Raw genomic sequence first — 20,571 nt, 5'->3', positions numbered from 1 at the left:
GTAACAAATTTATACCTACCCTAATGTTATTTTAATGTATATTAAAATATGACCATTACTGCAGTTTTTATCTAATTATCTGGGAAGTCGTTTACTGCAACTGGTTATCAATGAGTCATTAGCATAATTTTGTTAATCCGAAACCTGCGTAACTATAGCGAACCGACCATAGTGTGCATGTCTACTGCTTTTAAAAATCGTTTTGTATATTTTTATTTTGTTGTTTTTGGTTATTGTACTTCTTCTTGTGTAGATGCCGTGTCCGTAATAAGATGTTGGCCGTTTCTCTATCGGCTGCTGCATGAAATAAATCTTCTACTGGGGTACCACACCATTGTCCAATATTACACTGCTATAAAAGTTTCTTTCGACCAAGCCATCTCTTCACTCTACTTTTCCTTGTATTATAAGGCGAAGTAGATGGTATTTCGGTCCTCTAAATATGTGTCGAAGTATTCTGTCATTATTTTAAGAACATCTTCATTGGAAGTGTGCGAAACTCAATGTCCATGTCTCACATTCATATAACAAGATAGAGCACACAACATTTTAGGACTTCATTATTTATCATTATGAATATATCAGTTATTATCTTTTTATCAGAATCACAATTTACATTAAACCAGCTGCCGAGGAATTTAAAATGGTTTGCGTTTTGAACAGCATCACTTTATCTTTGAAATGTTAATTATGAGGCAACTTGCTTCATTGACTAAATTTACTAATATCTGGAGATCTTGTAAGTTTTCTGCAAAAACAGCTGTATTGGATGCGTATCTGACATATATTTTTTAATCAAATAAAAGACAGATATCGAGCACACTTTATTTATTAAAACTTGCCCAAGTACTTTTGCTCCTAGAGCATCTTCAGGGGAATTTCGTTAAATTTGGCCTACCCAACAATATATGGAGAATGTCATAAACAATAAAAATTATACATTAACAAACACGACACAAGGCCTAACAGTTGAAATTGTTTTTTAAATGACGAAGCTACATATTCTTTGGCATCCAATTGGCATCCTTTGTAAAATGCATTTGAATAGTTTATATCTGCCTTGATTTCTCATTATAGGTCACAAGTACTGCAGCTTACTGCCATTCAGGATGTTGACCAAAATCCGCGGTTGTGTTCATCCTCCGTAGTACTTCTTTATTATTTACTGTTTCTGTCCATGGTATCTTTAGGATCCTTCTGTATAACCGTAGCTCAAAAACCTAAAGTTTTGATAAAGTTTCCGCCATAAATGTCTACGTTTCTACTTCGTACATAAGCACTGAGTACACATAACATTTAAGGAGCCTTATTTTTGTTTCTAGGGTGAGGTCATGGCTCTTGAACACAGAGTTTATAGTCAAGAATGCACTTTTTGCCTTTCCGATGCGATATTTAATCTCTATGGTATTGTCCCACGATTCATTGATGTTTTCTTTGCTGATGATCATTAGTTGGGTTTTGCTGGTGTTTCAATCCAGTCCCTATGTTCTACTTGTTTTCGTTATTTTGTTCATTAAGTTTTTTAATTAAACAACGTAAGCTTGAGTACCTCGGCCACGTGATGCGGAACGAAGAAAAATATTGAATTCTTCAACTTGTTATGCAGGGTAAAGTATTTGGCAGAAGAGGACCGGGACGCCGTCGTATCTCGTGGTTGAAAAATCTCCGACAATGGTTTGGGATGACCTCAGCGGAGCTGTTTCGCAGAGCAGTCAACAAAACCATGATAGCCTTGATGATCGCCAACATCCGGACCGGATAAGGCACTGAAGAAGAAGAAGAAGTTTTGCAGCCCTTCTATGGTATTGGAAAACACTATTGTATTATCTGCATACCGCAGGTTATTGAGCTTGACACCATTTATTGAGATGCCTTCATCAATATCTTTTAGAGCCTCTTTAAAAATGTATTCCGAGTAGAGATTAAATATCAGTGGTGACATTATGCATCCCTGTCTCACCACCCTTAAGATTTTGACCTGATCTGTATATTCTCCATCCATTCGAAGCACTGCTGATTGATTCTAGCTATTATTTTTAGGTCTCTTGCATCAATCCCTATCCTCTTTAGCACTTCCATCATTTGTTCATGCCTGACTCTATCGAAAGCCTTTTTGTAGTCAATCAACATGCAAAAATATTACATTTGACATCTCTATATTTATGAAACAAATCCTGTATGCTAAATAAACCTTCCCTTGTACTAACGGCGTTTACAAATCCAAACCGATTGGGCTCAATTTGTTCTTCGCATTTCCGGTAAATTCTTTTGTGAATGACTTTTAAAATCAACTTCAGCTCATTCGGCTTATGGTACTATAGCCTTCACAAACTTTTGTTCCTGGTTTTCTGGGCCATGGTACGAACTCCGATTTGAGCCACTGTACTGAAATTTTTCCCGCCTTCTATATTCCATTAAATTTTTTCAGATATTATTTTTATTTGTTCTGCATCTCATAGCTTCAGCAGTTCTGCAGAAATTTTATCAAATCCCGGTGCCTTTCCATTCTTCATTTGTCTGACGGCTGCCGTTCTATATATATAGTGGGTTCTTGTTTTGTTCTACGGTCTTGGAAAAGTTTCTTCAAGTATTCTTCCCAAGTATTCTTTTTATCTTTTTATGCCTATGGCAAGATTGCCTTCATCATTTGTTATTTTTCCGCTGTTGAGTTTCTCTTTTGCTTCTCTTATTTTTCTGACGATGGTATGTATTCTCTTATAATCTTGAGTCATCCACGAGTTCCGTTTCTCTGTATCTTTCTTCATGTGTTGTTTTTGACGTGACAACGTCTTAAATTAGGTTGTGGCTCGGAGTCATTCATGAAAAAGTGTAACGCCCGCTCACGTCTGTTACAGTGAGTCACCGAACGAGAGAGAGGCCCGCCGGACCGGCGAATGCCTTGCGTCTCTCTCCCACTCAAACATGATCGGTCCGCTGCGCGCGCAGCACTAGAGAATTAGGCGCGTTGAATCGGTGCGTGCTTCCGTGCTTGTGTCTCTGTCAGTGTTGTTCCGTCTACCGATTTTTCGGTAGATCTACCGAATTTGATTCCTATCTACCGATCTACCGAACTGCCCCTTGAATCTACCTAATTTTAAAACAAATATCACAATGACTTGAAAATAAATTCGGATAATACAATTTATCTTTTTATTTCTGTTACCATCAAAAAACTTTTCAGTGTAACCTAATACTTGGTAGTTTTAATACGTTTGTATTAAAATTCATTTGATACTTTCCTATAGTGTTTAAAAATATATTTGCAAAGATGCAAAGAAAGCGAAATACCCCGAGATTCAAGTTCGTAATTTTATACCTAATATTGTATATATTGTATAAACATCATTCTGTAACTATAATCATTCACACACGTCTCTTCAATTCTCAAAGAATCTCAAGTATCAAGTAATAAATTATTAGCTAAATGACGGTGTGTGTGCTGTCGGCTTTCTTTGACTGCCGACTTAATCCATTAGCAGATAATGGTTGTTACATCTATTTGAACCAGAACGTTTTAACTTTCTGTAAATATTATGACCTATAACTATTTCTCAAAATATTATTAAATCTTATTTGTATCATAATAGCTGATGTGAGCATTTGGTCCCAATAATTTAATTCTTTATTTATTAAACAAAATTCAATGAATTATGGTTATTTCTAATAATTAGTTCAGCATAATTATTTAAGATCTTTAACTTTTGAACCATTAAGTCGCCACCATAATGGGAAACTTTTCTATTTTTAGTTTTATGGAAAAAAGTTATTCTTTCTAAAAAGTTCTGAATGATCTAAAACTTAGAATACAATCATCAGATATTAAATTTTTTTAGTAATATAGGCAGTTTATCAAAAAATATGAATTTTATGTTCATATTTTTTGACAAACCTATATGGCTCAAAAAATTTAATTGATGATTGATTTTAGGTTTTAGGTCATAAAACTAAAAAAAAATTCCATTATGGTGTTCACTTAATTGGACGCACTGTATTATAATATATATATATATATATATATATATATATATATATATATATATATATATATATATATATATATATATATATATAATTCACGTCATTGCATATGATCTACCGAAATCTACCGAATTTTGCCGAAAGCATCTCCCGATATTGGATAAGCTCCACGGAACATCACTGGTCTCTGTCTTTCTCGAGCGTTCTTGGCGTTCAAGACACATTACAGCAGAAACACTTCCTTTCATTTCATATTTCTCCTATCATCGTCCTATCCTCAACAAAATCACTCAAATAGAAATTAGTTAAGTTTAAGTTTACATGTACAATGTTTTAGTAAACAAAATATATTTCTATAGTTAAAATTTGTGCAATTCTTATTTTCATTCAATTCCTTGTTCCTATTGTGCAATTTAATAATATTCATATCAATAAATATTCTACCGAGAAAAAGACGTTGTCACGTAAAATCTTCGCCCGTAAAACCGACTTTACAGGCAACCGATTTTTTTTTTTATTTCTCTTACTTTTTTGTATGTTCTAACGTATCTATGTATATTTTTTGATATTAAGATTAAGATCTAATTCTTTTGAATCTCCGTTTTATCCCACTCGCATTTATCTTCTCTTTTCAATTATTTTTTAGGTATGTAAAAACTTAATTACTTTGGGCCTATCTGGATAAAATTATAAGCAAAGTATAGTTTAGATCTCTCCTGAAATATTTCTCACGTCGCTGGAGCACTCTAAACTTCTTCAGGATTCTTCTGGACTTTCTTCAGTACCCCTTATAGACCAAAGTGTGATCTGTAATAAGAAAAGACTTTAATGTTTCATTTTATTATTACGATATTTCATTTTATATCATATTATATCAACATTTCTTCAGCTGTTTTAAATATCCTTTACTTCTTAACTTATTAGTCACTCTAGCTTCACTTTAATTAGTTTTGGACTTACCAGGCCAATTTTTTTAAGTAATTTGTCATCAAACTTGGGAAGGGTAATTATGTGGGAGGACTTTACTTTTTGTGTAGAATTATAGTTAGATTTAACTACTGAGTGATACTATATACTTACCATATGTGTAGTATCTATAAATAAATCTACCAAACAAATACAAAAAAATATGATTTAAATATGTGCATATATAATCGTCCTACATTTACATTATAATTTAGTAATAATGATATATACATGACCGGAGCCGACTTTTATTTATTTGGATGATGTCATACGACACGAGTGATTACTGTATGTAAAATGTTAAACAATAAATTATTTTGCATTTAAGGCAATATTTGCTGCCTTTAAGACTTATTATTAATTGTTTACTTAGATGTTAAAACCGTTTCTTAATGATTTATTTTTGTATTTGTCCTATTAATGCCATGCTGAAGTTTTATGTCTGAAATGGAGAAGGATTTATCATTTATATTTAGCACATAATAAATATTTATTCCAGGGTAGGCATTTGTTGCCTATTCTAGCGCCAAACTTTACTTTACAATTTCATGGGGCGTACTTCACTATATCCATTCTCTTTATATGTTATTTCTAGACTTCGGCAAATATGCAAATAAAAATGTAGAAAATATGCGCATAAATATGCACGTGTTTACCCAAAAATATGCAAATATTTTACAAAATATCCATACAAATAAATAAAAAAATCGTAAAATAGTAACAATTTTATTTAAAAAAAAAGTGTACATAACTAAATATTTCCTACTATTCATTAAGATTTACATTTATTTTAATTAACTACATCATTTTTAAGTATGAATAAACTTATTTAGAATTATGGTAACAATAAATGACCAAGTGGTGTTCAAAATTTTCTAACAAAAACTTGTGGCTTCTGTCTGAGTCCATATATTTATATATGGAAAAACTTCGTTCAACATCAACTGATGTAACGGGAGCATCTTTCAAACTAACCAAAACATTTGGTTCTAAATTAATTGTTTCCGAAATATTTCCAGCTAGAACACTGACTACTTCAGAAAGAATATGGTAACCTTTATTTTTTTCCATAGTAGCTTCAAATTTTTTTAAAATATCTTTTCCAATATTACCTCTAACGTTCTGACAACATGACGCAAATTCTTTTATTAATGCTGTACTTTCGAACAATGACAGTTTTGGTGATTCTAACTTAGTAATTGTTTTTTAAACAAAACTAAAATTTGATTTTATAAATGAAAGTTCTTGTTGAAGCAAGTTACTCTGAAAAGTTTGTTTAGAATCCAAAAGAGATTGGGAACTTTCATCTGTTAACGTATCAATTATGTTCTTTATTTTAACAAAATGATCTGCATAAAAATTAGCTGCTTCTAACCATGTTCCCCATCGCGTTAAAATAGGTTGTGGTGGAAGAGGAATGTTAGGTAGCATTTCTTTATGAAGTTGAATTCTTATAGGAGATTTAAGAAATACTTTTTTGACACTGGATATCATGGTATTTACAAGAGGAAACTTTTTTCGTATTTCCTCTGCAACTCTGTTTAATCCATGCGCTACACAAGTAACATGTATTAAATCTGGGAAAAATATTTTTAAATTTTGTCCTGCTTTCACCATATAAGGAGCAGCATCCGATAAAATAAGCAGTAATTTATTAGAAGGAATAGTTGTCGGAAGAAAAAAAGTTGCTAATGTTTCTTGTATAAAACGCGAAATTGTTAAAGCATTTGTTTTCTCAAGTTGCTGGCATGAAATAAGATGAGATGGTAAGGTATCTTCTTTAAGAACACCAATCAATAAATGAGCAATATACTTTCCTGAGGAATCAGTGGTTTCATCTACAGAAATGTAAAAATAATTATCTGCAATTTCTTCCTTAATATTAATTAACACCGACGAGTATAGCCCGTTCACATTATTTCTTCTTAGAGACCGATCACTTGGAACATTAAATTTGCAATATTTTTTTAGAAACGAACTAAAATTTACATTTGCTAATTTTGAAAGCGGTATGTTTGCAGACACTAATGCGCGACACAAGTCTTCATTAAAAGTTTCTTGCTCATCTAATTTTTTTGAAGTAGATTGGAAACATTTAGCCATTGAAGTTTGATGTTTTCCTCCTATTTTTCCTTTTTTTGCAATGTGTGAAGCAGTTCTCACATGTTGGTCTATCTGAAATTTCTTCTCACATGCTATCTATAAATAAAAATAAAAACCTTTATTTTAACCCAACCTTTAAAATATAAAAATATACAAGGTGTTTTTGGTTAATCAAATAACTGGTTTGGAAAAAAAAAACACTCGCTAAGTGTTTTAAATGCAGTATTAATCCACAAATTAGTTTTTGTTACTAACCATTAGTACATCATATAACTTATTTTAAAATTCAACAAAAGTTTTTTTTTTGGTAATTCAATTACAATAAAAATAATTGTGTTTTAGAATAGCTGACTTCATAAAAAAAAGTAAAGGTGAAAAATGTTTCTAAATACACACCATTGTATTGTACCATGGACAATTTTTTCTCACTAAAGGAAGCTATTTTTCATTTAAAAACAACCTACGAGTACTAAATTTCAAGTAAATACGTTTATTGGTTTTAAAGTTATTGTTGTTATTAACTAAAAGAATTTATTTTTTTTTTAATTTTAACACCCTGTATCTCGAAAAGTAAATAAGTTTGACCCCTCATTAACTATATCGTTTTGTTCAATTTTTCGAGAAGTATCTACAGTCAAACGTTGTAAGTGTCATTTGGAAACAACCTGTATGTATGAATTATTAGATATTTAATAGAAAATATTAGATACTTACAATTTTGCCACAGACTGAACAGTAGATTTTTCCCATATCCATAGACAGCTCTTTATGAGGTTTAATCCAAGTTGAAGCACTGGTTGTTTTAGGCATTATAAAATCACAATCTTCCTTTTTGTTACGCACAACGAGTGTTTACGCTTTGAATATCAAAACAAAAATGATTTACAAATCTGAGCATCAAATTAGAAATGTTTAGGTACCTAATTCAATAAACTGGGAGATTTTGGAAAATCCCCAAATTAGGAACAAAACTATTAGCCGTTTACCTGCTGTTAAGATACAATAAATTGTAGATAGATTTGGGGATTAGATCATAAAATGCAAATGAGCGAACCCTTAGCGATTATCCAATAACTGAATGCCTCAGTGACCGAGACTTTCTAAGAATGTTGAGGGCTACTTAAATTGATCTTCTTTGAAATTTTAAATGTTTTGTACCTGTAGAGATTACGTACTTAGATCATTTCTTGATTAAAATGACTACAAAATTTTATACAAGAATTGAAATAAATTGGTATGTTTAAAAATTTTCAAATACAGTATAAAAATCTGAACTTTTATGCACTTTATGCAAACTTTTATACAGATATGCCAAAATATGAAATATTTGCATAAAATATGCACAATATGCAAAATATGCAATATGCATATTTGCCGAAGTCTAGTTATTTCTATCTTGTGCTGTATTTTTGATTCTCTCATTTATCGTGTGGATATTTAGTTTTGTCTTGCGTCTTCAATTATTTGTCTATCAAGACTTTTAATGGCTTTTACTCTTCAAAGACATTTAGAACGATGTTTTTCATGTTGGTGCTGTCTAAAAATTCTACGATATAAAACACATCTATTTGGAGCTCATTTTTATTATTTTCATGATCAAATTTTTAACCTTTTGATAACATAACAATTTAGACAACATTTAATGAATATTATAATACTGGTTCTTTATAAAATGTCTTAAGTACATTTACAACATGTCAATATTATCTTTAATTTGTTAATTATTACGTAAGTGCAAGAATACTATTTTGGTAAAGTATCTTTTGTAATTTAAATGCAAAAAACCATTATAAACTTCATCATTTCAAACACTTTTTACATAATCTCTATAATGGCTGATATAAAAATAATGACTTAAGTACATTTAAAAATATCTGTAATTATTGATTGATTTTAAATAGTTAAGTATACTTGTATTTGAATAAAAGAGAAGTAGAAAGAATAATTTATAAATGGCAGCAACATGTGTTGAATTTTTCACGACTTTTTTCTGTTTTGGGACTCTTACTTATTTAGTCAGTCTCACAAAAGTAAGAATTATTAGAATTATTATAAAATATTATAGACTACAAGAACCATCATGGTCCGCGCGCTGCGAGGGAATAACCGCCAGGGTCCGAAGGCGTCTCCTCTCTGTCTCAACAGTTCGGGTCGGGTGCAGCATTTCTGTGATTCTCTTTCTTAGTTTAGCGACTTTGTTGGTGTCTTCTAGTTTGCCAGTTGATTTTATTTGACCAATAGTAAAGTAGTGAGTACATACTGATTACAATGGAAAGTAGTGGTAGCGACTGTAGTGATGTAGATGTGGGGACTGCTGCTAAAAAAAGAAGAAGAACAGGCCGTGTTTGTGATGCTATAAAACTTCTAAGATCCACCACTCATGAGGTAGGGCCAGATTGCATGTGAAACCTTTTTCGTTGTTTTGGGAACGTCAATGAAGCCGAAAGGCGACGCATTTTGACACAATTCAATGAATTTGCTAACTACGACGATCAGAATCGGAATTTAGGTTCAGTTCTTCCAGTTATGCGTCTACAAATTTGAGTGAGTACAGGGACACCTAATCTTACTTCTCATTTCTATCGCGTTAGGAGTGATCCTAATGGAGACTTTTGTGAAGTGTGAGTAGGTTTCAAAGCATTCTTATCCATTCATGGAATTTCTGCTTTCCGAGTGCAAAGAATTCGAGATTTCCTGGCCTCATCTGGCACTCTACCATTGGGCGCTAGAAGTAAACACAGAAATATCATCATCATGCAACCTCTTCTGTCTACTGCTGGACATAGGTCTCTACCATTTTTCGCCACTTTTCACGGTTCTGTGCTTCTTGTTGCCATTTCTTGGATATTCGTCCAATGTCTTACATCCAGCGTGTTGGTGGTCGTCCTCTGCTGCCTTTGTCTTCTCTTGGGCGCCAGTCACTTAGTTTTCTGGTCCATCTTGTGTCTTTCAGTCTCGCTATGTGACCTGCCCAATTCCATTCCAGCTTGGCTATATGTTCGACGACATCACTGATACCTGTTCTTTTCCTTAAGTCTTGATTCCTTATTTTGTCTTTTTTTGTCACGCCGATAATTGATCTTTCCATGCGTCTTTGTGCCACTCGCATTTTTAGTGCTGTTGTTTTTGTGAGCGTGAGAGTTTCTGCTCCGTATGTCATAATACCTAGGAATAACGCATTGGTCAAATGTCTTCAGTTTCATAGCTATCGGGATTTTGCTCCTAAAGATGTCTCTTAGTGGACCATACGCCGCCCAAGCAAGTGTTATTTGTCGTTGAAATTCGTAGGTCTGTTGTCCTTGCCTATTCTGATTTCATGACCAAGATACATGTATTTTTCTGTCAATTCTACAACATGATTTTGGATGATTGGGTGTTCGCTGTGAACTAAATTTGTCATAACACAGAAATATGCCTCACAAAATTTCTGAAGATAGTGTCGTCAAAGTGACAGAATTTATTGGTTCCTTGAAAGGAAGAAAATCGCATTACTCCTGGAAAAAAAGTACGAAAACTTATCTCCCTTAAGAAATCAACGTAACTGACTTACATACTATGTACTTTCGATAATAAATTATCGTATGATACGTTTTGCGAAATTTTTGAAACAAAACTTAATATTGCATTCGGTTTACCTAGGAAAGACATCTGTAGCTATTGTGACACTATAAAAGCGGAAATATCTGCCCTGTCGCAGAAATTACATGACAGTAGTGATGAATATAGAACCCAAATCTTGGAAAAATTATAAGAAAAAAACAAAAAGAAACAAAGTCTTGTGAGAAGTGAAAAATTTCATTCTGTAAAAAGAAAATATTGGAAAATTGTCGTCAAAAGCAATAGATACCGAAGCCATAACTATAGACTTCCAAAAAAATTCACCAACCCCTAATGCGACCTCAAACGATGTCTACTTATAACTGTTTTCTATACTGATGACGAATCGGTAGCAAAAAAGTACTGACGATGTGTATTAGATGATTCATCACTTTGTGTATAACGTAGTGTCATTTCAGGTTCAAAATTTGATAATATTTTGCGACACTTGTGAAGGGCAAAATAAAAATTACACAGCTTTTTGATATCCTCATTATCTAGTTTAGACAGAAGGATGATTTGAATTTGTGAAAGTAATTGCTCCCATCAGAGGACATTCCTGTATAGAGGAAAGCTTATACGGAAGCTTCGGATGATTGGAGGGAAGTCCTCCGCAACAGCAGAGTGAAACCGAAACCGTTCCAAGTAGTGGACTGTGAGAAAGATATCAAATTTCTGAATTAGACTAAGCATTTTTCCAACAAGTATCACAAGAAATGCTCAATGCATACAAGACTTATTCGAATGTTGGAACTCAGGAAAAATATCCCTAAATTTGTCTTGCACAAGAATACCTCTTCTGGGTTATTTGCAAGCTCGCTGTTTAAATGCAAAATTTAACGAAACCGGAAAAAAAATTTTAAGAAAGTTCATAATATCACAACTCCGGAAGTTACCAGCCACAATAATTCCGGTCAAAACTCCTAAGTTACAAGAACTTCTCCAATTGACCAAATATTTGGAAAACGTAAACTCTAGAAAGTTCTACAATGATTTACAAGGTACTGAACAGGAGGGAAGCTCGGAGAAAGAAACATTTTGTGACCCAGAAGCTTGAAGGTATTGGGGAAGAACGTTCATGGTCACACTCAAATTTTTTGTATGATTTTTTGCAAAGAAAATATTTTTTTGTCGTCTCTTGATTTTTTCTCTGTAAACATGTGAACGTACCACTGAAAAAATTTACTGATTTATACGGTTGAGTTAAAACAATTTGTTTTAATTTGAAACATTAAATTTCGATTTCCATGAAAACTGTTTTTGTGAACTCAGATTGTTTTTCCCCCTGACTACTGAATTATTATCGGTAATCAAAGCATAAATGTTCTCACTCCTGTTTCATACGAAATGTACGGCGTTACAAAAATAAAATAATCTACATACTGATCCGAAACTTTGTGTATGAATGCCGGACCGAGTCAAATTGCCGAAATGGGAAGAAAGTTTTCCGAAAATAAAAATATTCTTGCTTCTGAAACAAATATTTTTGACGGAGACGAAGATGTCCTAAAAATGTTTAAATAAAAATGCTCAGCAAAGTTATTGGGCGTGATCGGTAGCAGTATAAGAGATAGAGAATCCTGATGAACTTTGAGCTCGTCAAGTTATATACGCCGATTAAGTTAAGTTTGAGGTTAGGGGTTCTTCTTCTTCATGTGCCATCTCTTCTAAGAAGGTTGGCAACCATCATGGCAATTTGCACTTTCGATACCGCTGCTCTAAAGAGGTCAGCAGAAGCGCAGTTAAACCAAGCTCTCAAATTGTTTAACCAGAAGATGCGTCTTCTTCCGCTACTCCTTCTATCCTGTATTCTTTCTTGTATTATTAATTGCAGCAAGTTATAATGCTGCCCCTTATGACAGTTTTTTGATTTTAATTGTATTTAAAATCTCTTTATCTTTTCCCATTTTTCTCAACACCTCGACATTCGTGACTCTATCCACCTAACTTATTCTTAATATCCTTCTGTAGGCCCATAACTCGAAGGCTTCTAATCTGTCCGAAACATCTTTCTTTAATATCTAAGCCTCCAATCCATAAAATAATACGGAGAACACGTAGCATCTCAGAAGTCTTATCTTTAAAGAAATTGAAATGTCACTGCTGCAGAGTACTTTTTTCAGTTTGTTGAAAGAATTTCTTGCCTGTCATATTCTTGCCTTAATTTCTTCTGTGTACTCATTATTTTCGTTAATTATTGTACCCAGATATTTATATTGTTAGGGGTTCTTCTTCTTTGTCAACCATTTTCCATCCACTCCTGAATGTAGGTCTCTCCCAATTGCTTCCATCTTTCTCTATCTTGCGCCAATCTAATCCACTGTTTGCCTGCCACTGTTCTTATGTCATCTACCCATCTTTTTTGAGGTCTTCCCGTGCTTCTTGTTGTCGTCCTTGGTCTCCATTCTAGAATTCTCCGTGTCCACCTGTTGTCATTATATCGGGCTACGTGACCTGCCCAGCGCCATTTCATTTTTGCAATTTCTTCCACAATATCTCTAATCTTCGTTCTACGTCTTATCTCGGTGTTTCTAATCTTGTCTCTTAGTGATATTCCAAGCATGATTCGTTCCATTGCTCTTTGCGTTGTTTCTAATTTTTTAGCAGATTTTTTGGTAAGGGCTACTGTCTCCAAGCCGTAAGAAAAAACTGGTAATATGCATGTGTTATACACCTTTTTCTTTAAGTTTACAGGAATGGAGGTGTTTTTCAAGATATATGCTAATTTGCCGAAAGCGCCCCATGCCAGTTGTGTTCTTCTTTTAATTTCAGCATCTTGATTTGGTTTTCCTAGTTTGATAACATGACCTAGATATACATAATGTTCAACATTTTCTATGGTATGATTTTGTATTGTTATACAGGGGTTAGGCTACGCTTATTTAATAGCCTCAATACTCGCCTTGTCACGATACTTTTCCTATTCGCAGATAACTTTTATATCAGAAGACCATTTACTGAAGCTTAGACTCAGCTTATTATTTAAGAATAAAATATCTTCTTTACGTACTTTGTCAAGAAAATCATATGATAGCAATATCAACCTTATATGCAGTATAACTAAAAAAAATTTTTGGACACATCCCGAATGTTAAGCAAGATTGCCTATCAAATACTTATTTTAAAGAAGTCTTTTTTTTATTTTTTTTAGAACATAAAACTTAACAATATACAAATTAACAAATTAACAATAACAATTAAAAAAATCATTATTTAGCAACATCATAAATATACTTTCGCAAAAGCGTGCATACCTCACCGACAGTTTAAATAAAGTAGTACATTTAATTGAATTACGATATTTACTTTAATAAAGATATTCTGCAAATAAACCTGATTAACAGTTTAAGGTTGCAAACAAGATAATTTTTATAATTCTGCTCCCGCACAATCGTACCAACGTATCTAATAGCTCAGTTGATTGATGCTAGGTGGCAGTCGTTTTTTTAAATGAGCGTGAACGTCATTTCGAATAAAATGTCACATGTGATTGAAGGTAAGTGGAATTATTTAATTTTTATTAACATTAAACCAGGTTTTTTTTCAATTTTTACGATTTCTTTTCTCTATTTTTAAACTTAGGTCTTTTTTTGGCTCCCAATTGTCCCTATTCAACAAGGTTTTCGTGCGTCTAAAAAATTTTAAAATAGTTACTTCATTACTTTAAAAAATTCTTTCTTCGAAATTTTAAAATAGTTACTCCATTACGTTAGACAATTCCTACTTGTTCGTTTTATTCAGATGGTGCCAATAAGGTATGTGCTCGTATTAATTTCATCGTTCATCTATCTATTGAGTGATTTGACTTGCAGATTTTTGTGACCTCATTAGTTCTATATCGGTTTTTTAAACTATTTATATAAACTAAGAAATCATTAATAAAATTTTTATAAGTGTGTCTTAAGTCATTCATGTAAGAAGACTATAAGTTGGCTCTCAGGTCAAGTTATATTCTTACTGGGTTTCACTCAATGATTTGATGACACTTTTTTTTACTACTACTACTTGTCGGTTTATAATGTTCTCCGCCGTTTTCCGACTTCCAATCGCCACTTAGACCGGTTGTTCCATAGATCTTCTTCTATGGCCCTCTCTCTCAGTTCTTTATTTATTCCTTCGCTCCAACTTTTTCTCGGTCTACCTCGTTTTCTCTTTCCTTCTGGTTGCCACTTTAGTATTTCTTTTGGCATTCGTTGTTCGCCCATTCTTTGTAAGTGTCCGAACCAGATAAGTTGTTTTGTTGTTAGGTCATCTGTGATTGTTCGTTTGATTCCCATTATTTCTCTAATGCGTTCGTTGGTAATCCTTTCTCTTCTAGATCTTCCTGCGGCTCTTCTCCAAAAATCCATTTCCGTCGCTTTCAGCGTTGACAGTGTTCTTTCTTTCAGTGGCCATACCTCACAGCTGTATAAAGTGATACTTTTTACTATAGTCTCATATAGGGGAAGAGGGGGCACAGTGTTACATAAATGTTTTTATTTGATGTCATTTTGACAGGATTTCATTAAAAATAAAATTTTTAATATTTTAGAACTCGTTTGGATTTGACGCATACTATTATATAATCAACTATAGGAAAAACTTACATGACTAGTCGGTAAAAACGATTTTGTAGAGAAAACACAATTGTAACATTGTGCCCCACTAGTGGGGAACAGTGTTATATACTATGGGGTACACTGTTACACAAGGAATACTGAAGTGATTAATGAGAATTTTATATTAAATACCATTTATTTGTCGTAACTCTACATACAAATAATATAAAATTTATTTTAATACATTATAATAATTTTGAAAATCTACGGGAAACACCAGCATTTCACTTCTGCGTGCTGTCTGGCCTGAAGGTTTGGGAGTTGGTAATTTTAAAACAACTTGGGAGATATTAAATACGTAGTTTTCATTGGAGGAAATAAATGTGAACTTGGGAAATAAACGACGGATATAGGTAACTTTCACTGTAGTTTCAGTTTTGCCAATAATATGTCCTATAGACAATATTTCTATGCCTTTTGAGATACCTTCTTTAATGAGAACATAATCGCCAACGTTTATTTCTTTATTATCGTCGTAATCCATTTGGGATATCTCTTCGTCATGACTTATAAACGATCCCATACTTGATTCACTATCAGCACAAGAGAAAGATTCTTCCGATTTCTCTGAGTCAGAAGAATCTTCCATATCTTGAAGTTTACGTGTATTTGATTGAAAAACGTTTCTTTTTACAACTTCTTTTCGCTTTCTGTCATTTTCATCTTTATTAGGCGACTCTTCGTCTTCTGACGCTGATGTCTGTTTCTGAATCCTTTTATGTAAGACAGACATTTTTGTTTTACCACATTTTTTTGACGTGTTTATTTCACCGCGTTTTCTAGTTGCGTTCTTCTCATGCCTTACTTTTAGATCAGCAATTAGTGCGTCTTTAATAGGTGTATTTGTTAATATTTGACTTTTACGTTTTCGGTTCTTTCCTCTTCCTTCTTTTCTATCTTCTGCTCGAGGAAAAGGGCGAACTTGTTCTGGAGAGACTAGCGATGACAACCATGATGAAGTTGACGGAACTTCTGAGGATATTGCCGAACATGAAGGCAGCTGAAATGATGCAGTTGCCACAGGCATTGTCTCAGGTATTTGATGTGTTTTTATCTCAGCAGTTTCATTATTGACTAGCTGTGGTGCCATATCAGGCGTTTCAGTAACGACTTGTTTTATTGGTAACGTAGCTGTTTCATTTGTCATCTGCTCTACGGGAAACGGTCGGTCAGTTACTGCAGATGCTAGAAAATCGTCTTCAGAGAAGATCTGCCGATTCAATGGCCAAATTCCAGTTGACTTAAATCCACTAATAATGTTGTTTGGAATAAACGCAAGTGGATATGCTTTGCCCAAGAGTTCAGCTATTTCATAGATAGTTATTGTTTTGCCAGGATTAGTTATCATCCAATCATTGCAGGCTTTATTAAAGTGAGTTTTTAATGACTTATATAATGCTTTATCTAAAGGTTGAAGTTTTCCGCTTGTGTGTGGGGGTAAAGTTAAAAGTATAATTCCGTTAGACTTACAAAATTCCAATGAAGCAATTGTAATGTGCGACTCATGGTTATCCAAAATTAGTAGTATGGGAGATTCTGAAGATGATTTTGTAAAATGATGGAGATGTCTCAATATGTCGATGAAGACTTCTCCGTTGACCCAACCTGTTTTTACTGCTGCTCCTGCAGATCCAGGAGGTGCTCCCTTCAACATTCTGTCCTTAAAATGAACTCTCGGAAATACAAGGAAGGGCGGTACAGAATTACCTATTGCATTAATAAAACAGCATACCGTCACCAATACCCCTCTTTCACCTGAAGTTACTTGTCCAATTTGTTTTAAGCCTTTCGGACCTACTACATTTGGAGGATTGTGAACAGTGGTAAGTGCTGTCTCATCCAAATTGTAGATATTTTCTGGACTTGGACCATTGCAAAATTTTTTAAAAGCACTTACCAAATTGTCAAAAAATTCGTTAATATTTGTTTTGTTGAAACTGGTTGCACGACTCAGACTAGTCGCCTCAGGTTTTCTTATGGATAGCTGGGAGTATCGTTTCATATAACCGTACAACCAGTCTACTCCAGCCTGTTTATTTTCGTTCCATGAATTTGGAAACTTAAGATTATTTTTCACAGCCAATTCATATGCAAACTGCATTACATTCTTTCTGGTTAAGCCATGGTGCATTTTACAAGCTATAATCAAATAATCTCTTAGTTGATCTTCTAGCTCTTTCGAGAAAACTTGATTTATTTCATAGTTTGGCGTAAATCTGAAATTTACTCGCTCTTCTTCAGACAAAGCTTTGTATTTATCAACATATCTTTTTAGAGTCATATGAATTATATTAGCTTGAATGGCTGCTGCCCTTACTGACCATCCGTTATTAACTACATTAAGAACGGCCGTTTTCATTGTATCATGGGTAAATGAGGCTATTTTTCTGATGGATTTTCTGTTACGAACCATTTTGATTCTGAAATAAAAATACAAAAGTAAATAAAACATCTTACTACTACCATATGCAATTTAGTACAAAATTAGTATTGCACATCATGCATATTTTCATTGTTTTTCTAGCAAAAAATGAAATATCACACTGTTCCCCACGCCTAAGTAGTGTAACACTGTACCCCTTCATAAGTTGTAACTCTGTGCCCCGAACGACGTTTTTACATTCAAATAATATTTTTGCCGAGTCACGAATTTTTGGGGTTATGTTAGTCCTACGAGTGTGTAGCTACAAGACGCATTTATAGTAATATATATCAATACAATGTGTAATATTTATTTACTAAGAGTTAAAACAGTTTTTAATACGTATCATTTACTTACTTTGGTGGTACAAAAACAGAAAAACACTTATATTTTCACTCAAATGTACAGTGACGGTCTACAAACACACCTACTGTTAACAAATAACGGAAAGTAACTACGACGACGACGGTACGGTTTTAAGTTCAACTTTAAGAAGATGGCGGAGAATTTAACATTGTACCCCGTGTAACACTGTGCCCCCTCTTCCCCTATCCTCTTTTTATTTTCTTTGCTGGTGGATTGGTCCCATAAAATGGTGTTTAACATTGTGATGGCTTTTCTCCCTGACGTATTTCTCTCTCTTATGGCTTTGTCTAATGTTCCATCTTGTGAAATAGTGATACCTAGGTATTTGTAGTCACAGCAGTGCTTTATCGTAGTGTTATCGTCTAATATGAGATCTTTTTGTTCTGATCCAATGCACAGGTATTCGGTTTTCTTTTTATTTACTTCTAGACCCCATATATCATACTCTTCAATTAATTTTCGTGCCATATAGTTTAAATCGTCATAATCTTGAGCCATTATTACTTGATCGTCTGCAAAGTTAAGCGTATATACCATAGTATTGGTGAGCGGTATCCCCATTGTCCTGCATTTTTGTTTCCATCTTTTTAAAGCACTTTCGAGGTATATTTTAAATAAAGTGGGAGACAAGCAACATCCTTGCTTTAATCCTTTTGATGTTATAAATCCTGTTGTTATTTGTGTCCCCGCTTTTATCTTTATTATTGGTTGGTTGTATAGCACTTTGACGGCTTTTATTAATTCTATATTAATATTCGTGCTTTCCATTGATTGCCACAGCTTCTTCAGTGGAACGCTGTCGTAGGCTTTCCGTAGGTCGACGAACAACATATGAATCTCTTGATTCCTTGCTATCTTTTTTCTATTATCTGGGTTAAGGAGAAAATGTGGTCAATAGTGGATCGACCCGTACGAAATCCTGCTTGTTCTTCTGCTGCATAATACAAGTATTCTCTCTCGATTCGGTTCTTTAACACCTTTTTATATATTCGACTCATAGATCCGGTTACAGCTATTCCTCGGTAATCTTCACAATTATTTTTATCACCCTTTTTATGTATAGTGCTAAGGTGTGATATCTTCCATTCCGTAGGGATTTCGCTTGTGTTTATGCATTCTTGAAAAAGTTGTCGAAGACATTCGTACAATTTGTTCGTTCCGTACTTAAACAATTCTCCGGGTATATCTCCTGGTCCGGGTGCTTTGTTCCTCTTCAGCTGTTTACATACATTTTTAATTTCCTCTGTTGTTAATCTTATTGGCGAGCCAACTATTGAAATTCTATCTTGGTTTTGATTTCTACGTTCCTGAAATTCGACTCTATTCTCTACCAAAACTCCTTTGAAATACTCTTCCCAGTCTTCAGGTTTTATGCTCTGTATTACTTCTTTATTCTTTTCTTTTCTCAATTTTTTTATCAGTTTCCAGCTTTCTGTGCTTCTGGTTCCTCCTAGATAAGTATTTATTCGTTGGCAGTTTCTTTCCCAAGACTCGTTCTTCTTCTTAGAGATTTTCCTTCGTACTTCTGCTTGTTTTTCCTTATATTTTATTTTGTCTTGTAATGATTTAGAACTTAAATATTGTTGGTATAGTTGTCTTTTACATTTTATTTCTTCCTCTACACTTTTTTTTTCAAACGTCAAATCATTTTAATTGTTTTTATATTTACTTATTATTGTTTTTTGTCTTTGTAGAGCAGAACTGTCAACCTTTCTTTACAATGTACCACTATCTATTTGAAATAAGTTATTCAAGCCACCAAAAATTTTCTAACTAAAACTTAAATTTTGGTTGAATTTGTAGGAAATACTACAATAATATGAAGGTATAAATTTGAGGTTTTGCAATAATGTATTATGTATTGCCATAAATATTTATACTTGATGAGGTTGATGTGTGGCTTTTCAAACTAAATGTTCTCAATTATATTTTGAATGTTGTGGTCAATTTTTGTTAGAACTAATAAAATTAGATTATTTACTTGAATTATGTTTACTTTTGAATTATATATTGTAATTCAATAACACTCATGATTAAAAGATTTGTCGAATCGAATCGACAATACCACAAAGCGAAATTGTGAAGATATGGAAAATTAGCTGTGAAAACGTGTTTCCAAAGTTTAATATAACTTGAATTGCTTATACTTGAAAAAAGCTCGTTATGTTAATCTTTTTGCAAACATTTTTTTGTAAAACTATTTGAAATTCTGTCTAATAATGTGCAATCTTTATACTCCTGTCATCAGAGATAAAACATTTTTTCTACAGCGAACAGATTGTTGGTAAATCGATTTGTTTGCATTTTTACCTCCCTATAAGGGGCTTTTAAGGGGATGGGGTTGAAGTAGCGAACTTTTTTGCATCTTTTTGGGGCCCCAAAATTAATACTACCGGCAAAATTCAGCTTGTTCGTATGATTTTTAGGCATCAAATCTCTGACGCCTTGACTATTAAGGAAAGAAAAGGTAAATTCTAAGGCCAGTCTTTACTTTTCCGCTGAAAGCTCTTGATTGACAATTCTTCGTTCTACTCCAAAAAT

General features: G+C 33.4%; 1 protein-coding gene across 3 annotated transcripts in view; it reads left to right on the top strand.

Moving 5' to 3' along the window:
• The window catches only part of Drip (aquaporin homolog protein drip), a 98,652-nt gene that overhangs the window by 52,849 nt on the left and 25,232 nt on the right, over positions 1–20,571 (top strand). Inside the window, exon 1 of one of the 3 annotated variants that reach the window (XM_072528685.1) lies at positions 13,991–14,140. The exons of the other annotated variants lie outside the window; for them this stretch is intronic. Coding sequence (XP_072384786.1) covers positions 14,095–14,140 — 46 coding nt within the window. The 5' untranslated portion in view covers positions 13,991–14,094. Of the gene's footprint in view, positions 1–13,990; positions 14,141–20,571 lie in introns of those variants that run through there. 3 annotated transcript variants of the gene reach the window in all.

This window comes from Diabrotica undecimpunctata, chromosome 4 (genome assembly GCF_040954645.1).
Source record: "Diabrotica undecimpunctata isolate CICGRU chromosome 4, icDiaUnde3, whole genome shotgun sequence".
In the NCBI taxonomy this organism is placed as follows: Eukaryota; Metazoa; Arthropoda; class Insecta; order Coleoptera; family Chrysomelidae; genus Diabrotica; species Diabrotica undecimpunctata.
The sequence above is the reverse complement of the archived record's forward strand: the minus strand, read 5'-3'. Positions and strand labels throughout refer to the sequence as shown.